The following is a 17,009-nucleotide window of genomic DNA, read 5'->3' as shown; positions in this document are numbered from 1 at the left end:
AGATATGTCGCTCTGCCTTGGCTCGGCAGAAAACCTACTATCATGTACCATTTTGTCTAGTAGGGTAAAGGAAAACTAAAATCTTCACAACTTGTTATAATATTGTGTTTGTTAAATCTGAAGATTGGAAGAATTTCTTTGTAATTGTTAAAGAGAGCTTCTTGTAAATATTTTATTGTTTCCATGTTTGGAGAATGTGTAACAGCCACTATTCTGATTGGCATGTTTAAAAAAAATAAAATTGAAGTCTGGTTATTTAACCTCAGCTAGATGATGTTTTTTTACTGCTTATGTGGAGACAGCAGACTTTTAAAAAAATGTAAGTGGTTGGAGGACGCCATTGGTAGATTCTATTTTTTTGTTTCCTGCTGTTATTTCTGTTGGGTCTTGCTTTTTCCATGCACTAAATCACTGTTATCGTATTAATGTGCTTCTCTGTCTTTATGAGAAATATAAAAAAAAGGGATGCTTGCCCTGTTGTCAATACCTCTCTCTCACCTACTCTTATTTAATAGTAAACTCATGTCTATGACAGCAACCGGAACAATCAGTATGGATACCTTGCGGGCTTTGGTGCTGGGGGGAACTGAGCACTTATGGACCTGTCCGGTGTGCAATGACGTTGTTGCCCAGGACAGACAGACAGTCTGCCTTGTCTATGACAATGTGTGTTTCCTTGTACTTGGAACAATCAAATGAACAAACAAATTTGATGCAGATGTTTGAAGGGGGTGCCTCTGGTAGGGGACCTTTTCCTTACCTTTCCCTCTGGTATTTCTGTCTGTCTTTCTTCTTTTCTTCCCTGAACCATATGACCATAATTGTGTTGATGTGAGTCTCTTTACTAGAAATAAAACCAGGTTGGCGGGTGCTCTGGTGTGGTTTGCTCCTACTTTTCTATCAAACATCTATGGTCCTGATCTCTCCTTTTTTTTTTTTTTGGTGTGTGTTTGTTACTCTCTTGTAACACCTTTAATCTTCGGCCCTTATATGACCTGATTGTGTTGCAAGTGCCGTAAAACTCTTACTAAAACTAAAATAAAATCAGATTTGAAAGCGTGCTCTGTTCTGACATTTTCCAACAGGTCCCAAAAGTTACGCTGATGCCGTCCGGTCGCCTGCCCCTAGTAGTGTAGATCTTCCCCAGTCCACATCGATGCCTTCCACGCCGCTCGCCTCCCACGGGTTTGTAGTTCACTCCTACACTCTAGACATAATTTTTAACTTGTTTTTGTCTCAACAACAGTACATAACTGCTGAATACTTTCAAAACTGTCAGAAACGACCACCCATTTTCAAGTAGAAAGAGGGTTGTTTAATAAACCGTGTGCCCTTTAGGGGATTGGTTTTCTAATACAAACCGATCGCCAACCAAGTGCTCGACTGACGACTCGTTGCCGGAAAACAAATGCTCTTGTTTTTTAAGCCGCTTGTCTGGCAATTGGTTTGTGCCACGACGATGGTCGCTTTGCGCCCTCAATCTGGCTAGCCCCGCCTACCAAACTGAACCAAACCTAACCGATCATGCCTATGGGTACTGGGTATTACTAGACTGGTAGACTTCTTGGACATTGTCATTATAATGTATATAGAGAAATTGCAAAGTGTGGAAGTTGTCCTATAGACAGGTGATTGTGGGTGGTTTGTGGGTGCTCCTTTGTGGTTTGCTCCTTCTTTCCTATAAAACATTTATTGTCCTGATCTCTCCTCCTCCTTTTTTTATGTTTGTTACTCTCTTCGGCACTTATATGACCTCATTGTGTTGCAAGTGCCGTAAAACACTTACTTTTAAGACAGGTGATTGTCTTGGACTTGTGTCTGTTAGAGCAGGTTGGACTGTACCTTGGTAATCTCTCAGCATCACAAGCTCTACAGTGTCACAAGGGGGCTCTCGTGGCCTAGAGGTTAAGGTGTTGACCTCTCATTCAAAGGTCCCGGGTTCGAATCCAGGTAGCAGCCGAAAAATTTTCTTCTCTAAAATTGTCTCCTTTCACCTCTTTCCTGCTCTCTAGCAATGTTCTGTCGTCTGCTTTCGTCTCCTCTTTCTGCCCCAACCCCCTCACCTCCTTTGCCCCCTCCTCTGGGCTCCTGACTCTTTCTACTGCTACTCCTTGGCTCCTTCTTACTGCTGTCTTTCAGCCGCACCCCTGATCTGATTGTAAGAAAGATCTACACCTAACCTTCTCGGACATGGGCGAAAAATCTCGGAGGGCCCGTGTGCAAGTTGCGCCCGTTAAAGATCCCTTGGTGGTCTAAAATCGATAAGAGTAGGCTTCGGCCGCCACCCGCGCAAAATTCAAACTTATACGATCTTATTGTGTTGCAAGTGCCATAAAACGCTTAGGAAAAAAATTCGCCTTTTATGTAGAGCTATATCTGAGCTGAAAGATTTACGACATTTTGTCCTTGTGTCTAATGTTTAACCTTTGCACGCTCTCATATGACCTTATGCAGTTCCAAGTGCCCTAAAACGCACAAGGAAAAAAGTTTAATTTTTGTTGACTGGAGTTTATTATGTCTACTGTATAACTATTGTTTATTTATTTTATCTGATTGATAAAATATTTTAACTATTGGGTATTTGCTCTAATTTATCTAATGGTCAAATGTTTACTTGTTTTATCTGATAGGTCTAATTTTTTGCTATTTTTACTTGTTCTATCTAATTGGTCTAATGTTAAACTATTGTTTAGTGTGTGGTTGGCATGTGCTCTGGTGTGGTTTGCTTCTTCTTTCCTATCAAACATCTATCGTCCTTATCTTCCCTTCTTCTTTTATATATGTTTGTTGCTCTCTTGTAACTCCTCTAATCTTCTGGTGCTCATATGACCTTATGCAGTTGCGAGTGCCGTAAAACCTCTACTAAAACTAAACTAAACCTATTGTTTACTTGTTTTATATATAACTGATCTAATGTTAAACTATTGTTTTCTTGTTTTATATTTATAACAGATCTAATGTTAAATTAATGTTTACTTGTTTTATATAACTGTAATAACAGATCTAATGTTAAACTATTGTTTACTTGTTTTATATATAACTGATCTAAAGTTAAACTATTGTTTACTTGTTTTATATATAACTGATCTAAAGTTAAACTATTGTTTACTTGTTTTATATAACTATAATAACAGATCTAATGTTAAATTAATGTTTACTTGTTTTATATATGTAACAGATCTAATGTTAAAGTATTGTTTACTTGTTTTATATTTATAACTGATCTAATGTTAAACTATTGTTTACTTGTTTTATATATAACAGATCTAATGTTATACTATTATTTACTTGTTCGCCTCCTACAGGAGTGAGAATCCTGCCACCAGTGCCATGAAGACCCCAGACTTCAGCAACAATCCCTACATGACCCAAGTGATGAACTCACTGAAGAAGCACGGAATGCCTTGTCTGACGGAAGCCTTTTCTGCCTCTAAAGCCAGTGAGTGGACTGCCGTAGTTTTGCTGGGTATTAACTCTTTCCGGACGTATCCCAGATATATCGGCGCGAGCCCACACCCCTTTTGGACGTATCGCCAATATATTGGCAGTGATACAGTGTTTCAGTATTGTTTCATTTTAACACGATCCATCATTTATAATTACTTTTTATTGGATTTACTTGGATCCAGAGCTAGAATCATAGCAGGCGGCACATGTCCATAGCTGCTCATCTCTCCTTTCCAGCGTCCACATCAGGGTCTTCCTGCTAATTGTCTCCATGAGGAGCTGGTTTGAGACATGCCTGACCACTCCTCGGAGCAAACTTTTTTTCGCTGTGCCCCGCACACACTTTCCTTTTATTGTGCTGAGTGTGTGGGAGTCTGTCTCCTCTTGGTTGTGAAGGCTCTCCTTGCATCTGGCGATCACCATTGGTGGGTCGAGCATGATTCGGCCATTGGGTGTTGCTTTGCCGGCAAGTTCATCAGCACGCTCATTTCCTTGCACCCCAGCGTGACCAGGGCAGAACACCCATATAATTCTTAGGAGGTGGCTATTTGCAATGGTAGCTCTCCAGTCACTGTAGAGCCACCCACTCCTGATTTTTTCTAGGGTGCTCATCGAATCTGTGACAAACGGCATGTTTATACGCTTCCATGCTGATCCATTCCAGCGCCTCTGTTATTGCCTTGACCTCCATTGCCATGCTCGACGTAGTGCACTCATAGGCTCCAGACTGTTCTTTAATTATCTTCCCGTCAACTAGAGCACTGAACGCCCACCCAGATTTCTGGCCACACCTCACTGATCCGTCGGTGAAGACGACAACATCACCCATCATTGAATTTTCCTCAAGGATGGCCACGATTTCCGCATTAGTTGCACTTGCTGGCCACTCGCGACACTCTCGACTTAGCTATCACCTTCATGAAGTTGCTCATGTCTTTCTCCGGCCTCATCCAGTCACATCCTCTTCTTATGTCCTCGATTTCACAGCACATATCGAGAGTTCGCTCCGCCTGCACCATCCATGAAGATCCTCTTTTCAATCTTTGGCGTACTTGGTTTCCTATTTTCGGATGTAGAGGGTGACGTTCGTCTGCTGTTACTCGAAGGTAGGCCTTGACTTGTGCTAGCTTGTGTCGGTGAGTTAGCGTTGGCAGGTCCAGCAGATATCTCATCGCTGATGCTGCTGTGTCACGGGTGCATCCCAGAACAGTTCTCATTCCTTCATTTTGAATGACTTCGAGGCGATGTAGCTGGGTTTTGGATAGGGTGAGCATACCAAGGCCATAGTCCACTACAGACAGTACAACCGCTTGAAGCATGATCATAAGGGCGCGTTGGGGCATAGATGCAGCCATCACTCTCAGTGCAACAAGTCCTTTCCTTGCTCTGGTGATAATATTCGTCACATGGTCTTTTGCCGAGAGGGTGCGGTCAAAGGTAATGCCCAGGTACTTCAATTTCTCTAGCCTTTCCAACTGCGTACCTTGTATATTGACAGTAGGCATGATAGCCTTGACTGCCCTATTGTTGAGACTGGTCCACAGTACCCCTGCCTTCGCTAGATTACTTTTTAATGCTATTGAAAAACTCAAAAAGGGTTTAGGAAACGAAATCATCTAGGTTCAATTTGTTAAAGCGTGGGTTTTGGGGGAAAACGAGTGAATTAGTTCTTGCGGTCTTGCGTCAACAAAACGATGTAACCGGACTCAGTATAAATATATCATAACTCAAACAAAAATTGGAATATTGCTTTCAAATAAAAAGTTGTGCATTCAGAAATTTATGGATTATGCTCTTGGCCATATATGATAAGATAGCTATGCTGATTTGCTTTCACGTGTTTGGTGAATGTAATTTTTTCTGTCAAAATGTATTTTTCTCCTCACCATCGCCATTTCTAGCCCTTCTAATGCCTACTTGTGTTCACAATTAATCCTTGTTTTATATTGGGATGTATTCCTCTTTCAATTTCCTTCTATTTGATATATCATATGTTACGTTGGAGTGATGGTTATGCTTCTATCAAGTTATTTTGTACCCCACCAGCATAGCCAAAGGGAGCCATAGGTGAATTATGTCTAGACCCCCCAAAAAACTACGTCCGGAAAGAGTTAATTGTTGTCACTTAGATTACGTTCATTACCGGCTTCTGTGGTGCGATGGTTAGGTCCTTTACCTGTTGCATGTAGAAGACATGAAAGTTTGATTCATTCCTGAGTGGAGAGTTTGGTTGTTTTGGGGTATCTTTGTCTGTTTGTGTGGGTGATGGGATTCCTCTCAGGCCGGGTTGTTGGCCCTGACAAGTAGGGCCGATGTAGCCCGTCTCGGAAATGTGGTCTTAATTGTTTGGATTACGGCTTAAAAAATTACAACCACATATTACACTTTGATTCAACGTTTTATTCCGTGTTTTCCTTTTAAAGTGAAATGGTGTTCCTATTTTTCAAGAGTTACTCCTTTCTTCAAGGTCAATTTTATCTCTTTTTACGTAGAAATACTTGTAGAAAATCCAGCTTTTTTAGCCCCGGCCACGTGGGCCTACAGGGCCTGTGCACCGGGGCTTTGTTGTTTCAACTGCTAGTCTATTTACACCCATCCCACACTGAGGTGTACTTTCAGGTGTGCAAAAGGTTGCGGGTAGAGTATCTTAAATTTTTAATGAAGTAGTTTAGGTTTGTTTTATCTCTTATGTGTAATAAAAAGTTCCTTATTTTTTCATATAATAATATATAAAACCTCTTTTACAGAGATGTAACGGTTCAGCAACTCATAATGAGATATGGCTATCTTGGAATTTGAGTTGCCGTGTCATTCTGAGGAAGGCAAAAATGTTTTAGGGGCCAGCTTAGCTATTTTTCTATGTGCATTTATTTTCTGTCTGTTTGGCTTTAATCGGCTGTCGACACTAGTAGGATTAACCCTATCCGTACGCTCTGGGGGCATTTTGTACGCCAGGGGATGTATTCTTCACATTTTAGAATACTTCTAGTGCGAAGATCTCTTTGGAACTTTCAGTATTTCTCAAAAAATCATTTTGACAGACTGCTTTGCAAAGCGTACAGATCGGATTAACGAGTAAATTTCCTCTTTGGAAAGTGGTGGCACAAGAGTTCCCCACGGCGTATCGATACCATTGTAAAACACGACCTACGGATAGGGTTAAACAATGTACAGATTGTGAATCAGATATAAACCTTTTCGATGTTTGTTCTCTCTTTGGATATGATATGGGGTTTTTTCACACACCTTTTCATCTGTAGTATGTGCTATTTATTTTCTACAGCAACAGCTGTCTTCTTCTTCTTAATTTATTTCAAATCATTATCAGGGATGCCAAATCTCAGGTTTTTCAGTTGTTGTTTTTTTTTTCAAAAATCATTTGGCTTTCCTGAAGAAGAAGGTCCTTCTTCTCAAAACAGATATAATATTACTGGAATTGATGAAACAAAGTCCGCCCCGTACCCTTGCAAAAGAAAGGGGAGAGGTAAGAGAGATGTTTTTGTGTGCTCATTGAAAAACTTTACAAGGTTTGTGTTAGGTGAGATGCGATGCTCCGCTCATTTTCAGGGTTTTTTCTCCAAAATCATTTGGCATCCCTGCATTATGTTGCAGTCTACCGACCATATCATGCCTTTTTTTTAAAAATCTGTGTTGATATTTACCATGTCTTTGTCTCCAGAGCGGTTAGAGGGGACTGGGCGGAGACGGGAGGCGCTCAAACAGCTGAACACAAACACACTGGCTCCAGCTCCGGTGTCCTCATCAGACAGGTAAAAACATTCTCCCTCTCTCCAGTGTCCGTAGCGTGTTGCTTACTCTCTTTGTGCCCACGCCCTCCCCCAGGGCAGTGCTACTGACGAAAGTAGAAATATATTTTGATATAGTTTATATTGGTATGTATGGGCTAGGGTTTTTGAAGTCGTTTTGGCAATCACCCTGCGCTCAATTCCAGATTCAATACTGAGTGATAGGTGCCTTGAACGACTGTCCATAAACTATTTATTTTTTAAAACTCGCATCATTTCATACTCACTGTTCATCTTAACTTGTGCACACCCAAACACCCCCCCCCCTCCCCCTCCCCACATATATAAACACACACGTGTGCATGCGCACGTGCACACACAGACACACACACACACACACACACACACGTGTGCATGCACTAACAAGTTTTCAAAATACGATTACCCAATATCACGGAAAGCAAGCGCGTTCGATGGGGCAACGATAATCTTTTTTTTTCCCTTCTTTGTCTTTGTACTACCTGATTTGGGGCCAAACTACCTGAAACTGACCCTGAATCTACCTGAAATGGGAACTTTGAGGTAGACAGCCCTGTTAACGTGTTCTTATGCTCAGCAGAATTGTAAATGGGCTGATTTATCAATGTCATGCTCGTTCTGTGCTGGAACAACATAGAAGGAATTGCTGCTTTTTCTTTCCTCATCCATACTATCATCATTTTTCCCCTACTTCTTTTGTTATGTTTGTCACACTCTTGTGACCTGCTATTTCCGGGGTGCCTTCATAGTCGAAGCAGACTTTGTGCTGTTGTAGCTAAAGAGGTGAGCAGAGTAAGTCCGATTCCCTGTAAGGACTTCTCTTTTGACATCCATCCCTTGGCGCTCATATGACCTTATGCAGTTGCGAGCGCTGTAGAACCTCTAAGAAAAGAGATTTTTTGAGAGGATTATGAGGAAAACTCCTATTTCTTGTCTTCCGTAAGCAGAATAGAAAGGTTAATACGATTTGGGTTTTTTTTTAACGTTTGTTATATTTTGATTACAACAGTGCATTGAGCACATTGTAGTTACTTTGATAGTTGAATTAATGCAAACTTTGTATTTTGGTCAAAGAATTAATAGATTTGCTTTTTTTTCCTCCCCCCCCTCCCCCAACCCGAATCATGAACAGCTCTGCAGAAAAAACTCCTGATCCAGATGTCTTTGGTGAATGTTCAGTTGGAAAACAGACTCTCGGGGTAGGGCGAGTGCTTAAAAACTCCACGAAGGAACGGCGCCACAACCGAGCCTTGGCCTCGAACCCGTACCTCCGAGACAGGGTCCACAACGTGAAGAAGCACGGCTTCCCGTCTGCTCTGGATGTTCTGTCGAAAGTAAACCACAAGCAATCATCAGATACTGTCGGTAGGTTGTGCTGTGCAGTTTTATCATTGGTTTATTTAATTGCTTTTATTAGTTTTAGTGAAGGTTTGGCGCTTCTGAACTAATGGCGTTGTACTAACCCCACTCTTCATGAAGAGCCAGGTCTGAAACTGACATTAGTGATCATGGTTTGCCACTCATTTCTCTGCTCTAATGCTGTGAAAAAGAGAACTTGTTTTGTCATGGACCCGTCTGTTGAAATTCTCTAGTAAGTTGTTCTAAGACTACTCCTGAGCAAGTGGGACTCCTTAAGTATTTTCAATTTTGGTAAAAATTATTTATGAATTTTGCCCGGGTGGTGGCCAAAGCCTATTCTTACCGATTTTGGACCACCAAGGGATCTTTAATGTGTGTAAATGGCACACGAGATCTCCAAGATCTTTCGTTCTTATCCGAAAAGACTGGGTGTTAGATCTTACCTACCCTAAGATCAGCGGTGTGGTTGAAAGACAGCCGTAAGAAGGAGCCAAGGAGTTGCTGCAGAAAGAGCTCAGGAGCCCAGAGGAGGGGGGAGGACAGAAAGTGGAGACGAAAGCAGACGACAGAACATGGATAGAGAGCAGGACAAGAAGTGAAAGAAGAAAATTTCAGAGAAAAAAATTTCCGTCACTGTCGGATTTCGAATCCGGGACCTATTGAATCAGAGGCGAACACAGTAACCACTATCCCACGAGAGCCCCACATGATGAATTTTTGAAAAGGTTTACAGGCCTTCGTATAAAGTGATTATAAATAGCTTGGGGTAATTCATGTTCTGGAACTTTTTTTTTCAGGGTCCTCTCAGTCCCAGCCAAGCTACATGCTTCCCACGATCTCAACGTCTCAGCGAATACTCCGCATGGAGAGGGAGAAGCTCATGAGGATAGGGGCAAGAAACCAAAGACAGCCATAGTAAGTTTGTTTGAATTTCATCATCATCTTTTCTTCTTTTGTTTTTCTTGAAACGTGACAATTTGTACCATTTTGACGCTTTTTTTTTCTGGACACAGAACCCTGTCTTTAAAAACGGTCAAACCTGCCACCTGTACCAATGGCCACTTTACATCCAACCCCCCCCCCCCCCCCCTACGTTTTTTATTTAAAATTTGTGTAAAACGGTCACCTGTCCCACACGACCACCTTATTTTATCAACTCACAACCAAAATACTTGCCTTAGACAGCCACACGTGGTCTCCCATTGCTCGATGCTTTATCATAAATTTTATATAGGCCCCTGATGTTGTGGATGGGCGGTCATAATCCATTCTCCTGTCATTATTGTTAGTCCCTTCAATGAATGTTGACCCAAGTTGACCAGAGGATAGCAATATAAAATTTTCACCTGCTGGTGAGAGAAGCGTGTGATCGGTCATAACCTGTAAGCCCCGCCCACAACTCATACACAAATCGTACGTGAGGTGACGTGCTCACTGTTTTGTGAACCTAATCTGTAACAAAGTAACCATGGACGGTTACGTGAACTGGCGGCAGAAGCGTCGCTCGTTCTCCCGAGTGGTGGCGACCCAGTGTTTTTTTTAACCGTGGTACTGGGTCTTCATCGTCGTACATTGGTTTATTTTTACCTTTCACAAAATCAGCAACGAAAAAAAAGAAGCTAACCAAGGAACAAAACAAAACAACAAACAAGAAACAACTTTTTACACCCCTCCACCACACACGCAACAAACATCCCCCCCCCACAAAAAAAAAGAAAGCAATAACCCTTTTGAATTAGTATTAGCCTTACAACAGTAGTCCTAAGTCTAAGATCAGCCCCAGTTTGGACCTCAGAAGAGAATGGTGGTCTCTTTCTTCATTTATTTTGATCAGTCCTGCCTGAGACGGCCACTTTTCTGCTTGATAATGACAGTGGGTGGCCGTTTTACACAGGTTCGGCTGTAGTTTGTTTGAGTTAATATTATTAAAGAGAAGCATGTTGACGACATAATGGTCATTGAGTGCTTGGGAAAAAGACAGGACTAAAAGATCGAAACAATTCTACTACTAATAATTAATAAAGATGATTTTTTTTTAGCAAATATAAGCGCACTTAAAGTTTCTCTAATTTTGTAAAATTTTGCCAGGGTTTATTTTTTAAGGTGAATTTAGAGTGACTGTACCTTGGGCAACTCTTACTGCACTGTAGATTTAATGTGAATGTATCAAATAGTGCAGAATTTCTTTTGCTTTAAACTGGTATGCTGCTTGCATGGGTAGTGCTAGGCTTACACTTACATGGCAATTGAGTGCATACATTTTGTCGCTTTATATTAAGGACAAGTGGGCTAACCCAGATTTCGGGGGTTTCCAGAAGTCTTGACCTATTCCAAAAGTTGACATTGCCCTACCTATAGGAGAAGTTTGGTTTCATTGGTGTATGTATTTGTTTAGTTATAGAGAAAACTCTCCTTGTTTTTCAATGAAACTGAACAATGGGCAAAAACTTTACCTTCGATTTTCTCAAAACCGCTTTTTTCGGGACAGCCTTTTTGTCCTTAAAATAAAAGTGACCATTTTCAAGCTTTTTTGGACGCCATTATATATATATATTTACTTTTATCCTTTTATTTTTGCAGTTCAATACCCAAGACAACAATGGCAGGACAGCTATCATAACAGTGGTAAACAAGACTGACGTCTCCAAGTAGCCTACTTCATTTTAATTTGTTTTTTATGTCCCTCTCATCCTATTTTTGATAGTATAGCTTACAGAAATCCTGTTCACATTGCTCTATACTGTGTCAGTCAGTATTTTATGGTGCTTCGCATGTTCAGTCTACAAATAGGCCTACTTGTCTCATTCGGCAATCAGGGACGTCGGTCGGTCGTGTATCGGTGGCTCATTGTAGTACTGAATATATATATAGTGGAAGGGAACTGGCTGATGGATGGTGATGGTGCTTGTATAGCAAGGCTTTCTTTTTTCTTTTTTTTTAACTTAATATTATTTTGGACGAGGAGTAGCATAATAGGTGCGCACTGAGAATGTTTTCTTTGAATTTTATACATAGTATTTTAAGCATGGTCCTTTTGACAACATTGTAAAAGAATATATATTGAAAAATCTTTTAAGAATGTTATTCTACAAAACTTGGAACACTTTGAAAATTTACTTTTATCTTTGTGAAATGTGTTCAAGGCATTTTACAAACTATTGGCTTCGCTATATCTTTAACTATAATGAATGCAGTCTTTGTTTTGTTTAAATTAATAAAATTACATTGATATTTGACTCATGAAATGTCTTATGTGGATTTCTTTGTTCAATTATAAGGAAACTACACAGATATTCTACCGGTACCTAAAAATACCACTTTTTCATTACCGGTATATAATTATTAGATGCACATGGATTGACTTTTGTTAAGGTGGCTTTCATGGTGAGTTGACCAAGTGATAAAGGGCTCATCATGGATAAAATTTGCCGGCTGTGGCCGGAAATTCCGGTAGGAGAAAGCCAGCGCACATCATTATGATCATGGTGCCGGCAGCCCATGAGGGCCATCCTTGATTGGACTAACGTCGATCTCGTGAAGCACGGGTTTCTTTCATTTACCTGACACTGTCTTAAAAAAGTCCGACTTTTTAACTCCGCTGCTCGAGTTCGAGCATAAATCAACAGTACGGGGGTGATTTGATTTTATCTTTTCAGGCAAAGCCGCTCGAGATGCTACGAGTTTGAAAGTTTTATAGCAAAATAGTTGTGGCCAACTTTTACCCATGGGGCTCATCTGACTAATTTCAAAAACTGGTAATAATGGTGGTAAGTACACAGTAATGTGGTTTCTATTTTAGAACTAGAAGAAGCCAGTTAGTTATTGGGAGACTAAAATAGTGGATTGTTATACCGAGGGCACACTGCCAATCGAATTATATTTTCAATTAGATCTCTAAGCTAAGCCATGCTGGCCAGATTTTCCTTTATGAATAGAACATTTTTTGCCTTTTTGGCACAACTAATCCGAATTCGACTGACTTCGGCTGTTAGAGTTGCTTTTGAACTAATTTACCACTCATTCATACAAACTATTAGATGCAAATACATTACTTCGTCTCTATAGATCTGAATAAATATCACCATGGCTAATTCAAGGCATAATCTATTTAAGTTTCAGCAAAGCTACTCGTTCTTCAATGTCTCTCTCTCCTCTGCCCCTTCCCCCCCCCCCCCCCCCCCCCCCTCTCTCTCTCTCTCTCTCTCTCTGCCCCTCTCCCCTCTCTTGCTCTTTGTCTGTCTGCACATATCCGTTCGCTTACTTTTATTTAAACTAGCTTAGAAATTTTCGGACACTCCAGCCTGAATCTCGATCTTTTGCATTGCTTTGCACAATGTTCTGGGGACAGGCAATTGGACGAGCTTCTGCAGAAAGGAATGCTTTGCGTGTAAGTGTAACATGATAGAGGGCCGGCGCCACACTTTTGTCCGAATTTTTCCCCTGGATACCCTCACTTGTGAGATGACAAATTCTAGAGCAGCTGGTAACCCTGATACATACGCACATCCGGGCGAAGTGACAGCTCCTTGGTTACAAATTAATACTGTAAAACATGCTGCTGACATGATCATCCGTCAGCCAAATCACAGATTTCCTGTCCTCACAAATCAAAGCATCAACAGCTGCAATGTTCTTGTCTGTCACAGAAGACTCAAGGCACCCACGGCCTGGATTTTCTTCAAGATTTAAATGCCCAGCCTTAGGTATTCTATAAGAACTTAGACCATTGCTATTTTATTTTTTTGCTCATTACATTATATACAATTTAACATGTAGCCTACATGACAAAATTCAGTTGGGGGTCTCCGAAAGAGCATGCGAACAGTACGGCGCTTTAGAACAGATGCCCATTGGTCAAATGCATGTGTTCTGCGCTATTTACAGATCAGGGCAACGCGTTTTAACGATCGTATAATTGCCCGGCAATCTGAAGATTGCGCTAGTAGGCCCCCTATTTCATAATTTTTAAATAATTTTTTTTAAAAATTCACTTCCATCTTTATTCTTTTACTCAGGTTCGTATTCGTATCAAGGAACATTCACATATTTTCACAAGAGTAAAAACCTAAAATTAACATACGAAACTGAAGAGCTCACAAGAATGATACAATTACGACCGTTAAAACGTGCAGCGCAATCTTAATCGGTAAATAGCGCGGACCGCATGAATGTCGGATGGAACGAATTGAGTAATGCCTAGTGTACACTGCCAGTCAAATTCAGTTGAATTCCTTTGTTTGAATTGAGTCATTGAGTTGGGGTCGGCCAGATTTTTCTCTATGATGACGAGGAGAGGGGAGGGGAAGCTACCATCGTAGCACAATTGGTCGCTTTTAAGGACAAGCAGGCTAACCCAGATTTTGGGGGTTTCCAGAAATCTTCACCTAAACCAAAATTTAAAGTGGAAGTTTGGTTTCATTGGTGCATACATTTGTTTCAGAGAAAACACTCCTTGAGTTTTAAAGAGACCGAACAAGGGGCAAAAACTTAGCTTCGATTTTCTCAAACTCAAAACAGCATCTTATGGGATAGCCCCCATTTGCTAAAAAAACGACAAATTCGAAATGAGTTTGAACTTTCATACAAGTACCAACAAACGCATTGTCAATGTCAGCACGCACACAATAAGTCTTAGCGTGTGTCGGTTCTAGGTGTGGATCATCAGTAGAGATACAAACGTGTCAGCTATTTTTTTCCACGTGCTACTTAATTACTTATCAAATATATATTACAATTATATTATCAGCTAGTCTTGACATAGATCTACATCAAACATTGCTGCATGCTAGGCTCTACACAGCAACATGACTTGTTCAGCAAACAATACATTTTATAGATGATAGATGACACGGGCGTGCATTTAAACGAATCGGCCCTTTAGCACAGTGCTTACATGGTAATGTTCTGTGTATTTTCCTGGAATTTTTTTCAACATTTCTTCGGTATGCCTGTCATTTGGAACCAAACTACTTTTGATTGAGAAAGTCAAATATTAAACATTACTTATTATTACTTGCTTGGTGCCTGTAATTATCTCTACAAAAACCTTGTTTGCTATACTATAACGACCCCTCGAAGTCAACTAATTTTAAGGTCAAGCCCGATGACTTCATTGAATCCAAGTTCCACTGTACCAGTGTCTGTAGTGTAGCAGTTAAGCGCTTCGCATGCTGGAGACCCCAGTTCGATTCCCAAAAGGAGAGAACATTTTTATCAAGTATCTCTGTCTTTATGGTGGGATGTTGTAGCGTCGGTAGTCAAGTGGTTAAGCTACCACTACTACCAGACTCGTAATTGTAAGGTTGTGGGTTCGATACTCAAGCCCGACATATCTTTGGGAAAGGCACTGTACATGAATTTTCCTCACTTAACCCATGGGTGAATGGGTATCCGGCTATGGACAGCGAAACATCCTCTCAGTATGTTAGTGTTCCGGCCCCTATAAGGTGACAGCTTGCGCTGAATGCTTCCCATGAAGTTGAGATTGTTTCAGAATGCTATCACAGATCTGCTGGAGGAATATCAACATATGGCCTGCGAAGCGTTGCACAGCTTGCTGTTGAGCAGGAATAAGCACTAAACAAAAATGCTATTTATCATTATTGTCTGAATATCATCCCTCTCGGCCAGAGTTGACCCTGACAGGAAGTGTCAACAGCCCCCCTTCTATGGTCTAAATTGTGATAATGGGGGCGTAAAAAACACCTACATTAAAATATTTTAAAACGACAGTGAGCGAAACTGTAGAACAACGGTAAAAAAGGATTTAAATAAACATGTCTTTATGGCCAGTTTTACACACGACCTATCTGGGTGCCATTCTCGAATTTCTATTTTATGCAATAGGACCATAGCTCAAGAAAAGCCTATAAATTAAATCGAACAGAAAGTTCAATCAATCCAAGTTCACTACATTGTGCTGGCAACAGTGATTAAGGCAGACGAGAGAAGTTTTATGTCTCAGTAAGAGTTTTATGGCACTTGCAACACGATTAGGTCATATAAGTTCCGAAGATTAGAGTGTTACAAGGGAGTAACAAACACACAAAAAAGGAGAGATACGGATTACAGAAATAGATGTTTGATAGGCAAGGTCAAGGAGTAAACCACAGCGGAGTACCAGGTAACCAACCACACAGCAGAAAAAGAAACATCACGATGTTGTACAGTATAAATTATAAAGATTTTTCACTACAAAACCCAGTAAAGTGAAGTCTAAAGCTCAAACAATGAACAAAACCATGAAAATGTAATTATTATTGTGCCCCAAAAAAGGCAAGCAATTTTTATTATTAGAACACACAGCGAGAACTTATGTTCAAACAAACCGATCAGCTCAGAAAATGCTCAACAATCCCTAAAATACATAGTAATCCTCGTGAACACAGTTAAACCTTTCTGTCACAAACGTCTGGCATACAAGGCACACCAGATGGTGCAAAGTCGTAGTCTATGAATCATTTCATTCATGTTGGTCGAGATAAATAAAACTGTGAGGTAAAAAAAGAAAGAGTATGTAATGTTACGAAAGTACGGTAATTGAAAATATTGGCTATGTACTTTAAGTAATTTTTAAAAAATAATTTTCTTTTTAATTTTACATTTCTTTCCCTTCGGTACTGAACAACATTGGCCATAAAAATGAAAGCCATAAAAAGAAATAATGGTGGAGATAAGTTGACATATCTTCCAGTTCAAGTACAAGTCAAGACTAGATGGCTCTGCACGACATAACGTTCAACTCATCAAGCCTACATGAGTGTTAAAAATTCCAGTCAGTAGACTACATGTCCACAAAGCAGACATAACTACTGCCACTCAGTCTCAATCTCTCAATACAAAACCAACCACACGCAACGTCTCATGTACACACATATTTCGGTTATCGTAGAAAAGGATCCGGTCTGTTCTTCCTCATCACAAATTCAATTTTCCGCTGCATTTCTGAGTCGTAGATCCGTCTAGCTCTCTCATATGACAGCCGGCTCCTCTTGAGGAAAGGTTTCTCAAATCTTTCTTTCCGTTTCACATCTGAGAAAAACTGCTCCCGTTTCAGTATTCTGTGTGAAAAATTTTAAAGAGCATTTAATGTGTTAATTCATTTGCGAGGGAGAGTATTATAAGTATTAGCATAATCAGAAAATGGTAACATTCCGATTTCCAAAACATTAAAGAGAAGCAGGAAAAAGAGACATGACACAGAGAAGCAGGAAAAAGAGACATGACACAGAGAAGCAGGAGAAAGAGACATGACACAGAGAAGCAGGAAAAAGAGACATGACAGAGAAGCAGGAAAAAGAGACATGACACAGAGAAGCAGGAGAAAGAGACATGACACAGAGAAGCAGGAAAAAGAGACATGACAAAGAGGAGCAGGAAAAAGAGACATGACACAGAGAAGCAGGAAAAAGAGACATG

The 17,009-nt window shown here is 40.5% G+C and overlaps 2 protein-coding genes across 2 annotated transcripts in view; one reads left to right on the top strand and one right to left on the bottom strand.

Moving 5' to 3' along the window:
* The window catches only part of LOC101863433 (flocculation protein FLO11), a 30,331-nt gene extending 18,499 nt beyond the window's left edge, over positions 1-11,832 (top strand). Inside the window, exons 10-15 of the mRNA XM_035969671.1 lie at positions 1,086-1,185; positions 3,306-3,439; positions 7,127-7,217; positions 8,365-8,597; positions 9,389-9,506; positions 11,172-11,832. Of these exons, the coding sequence (XP_035825564.1) occupies positions 1,086-1,185; positions 3,306-3,439; positions 7,127-7,217; positions 8,365-8,597; positions 9,389-9,506; positions 11,172-11,211 (716 nt within the window). The 3' untranslated portion in view covers positions 11,212-11,832. The remainder of the gene's footprint in view (positions 1-1,085; positions 1,186-3,305; positions 3,440-7,126; positions 7,218-8,364; positions 8,598-9,388; positions 9,507-11,171) is intronic.
* A 4,007-nt stretch (positions 11,833-15,839) lies between these two features.
* The window catches only part of LOC101863184 (28S ribosomal protein S21, mitochondrial), a 4,981-nt gene continuing 3,811 nt past the window's right edge, over positions 15,840-17,009 (bottom strand). The window contains exon 2 of the mRNA XM_005097944.2: positions 15,840-16,651. Coding sequence (XP_005098001.1) covers positions 16,474-16,651 — 178 coding nt within the window. The 3' untranslated portion in view covers positions 15,840-16,473. The remainder of the gene's footprint in view (positions 16,652-17,009) is intronic.

This window comes from Aplysia californica, unplaced genomic scaffold (genome assembly GCF_000002075.1).
Source record: "Aplysia californica isolate F4 #8 unplaced genomic scaffold, AplCal3.0 scaffold00168, whole genome shotgun sequence".
Classification (NCBI taxonomy): domain Eukaryota; kingdom Metazoa; phylum Mollusca; class Gastropoda; order Aplysiida; family Aplysiidae; genus Aplysia; species Aplysia californica.
Note: the sequence above shows the minus strand (reverse complement) of the source record. Positions and strands in the feature narration are given on the sequence as shown.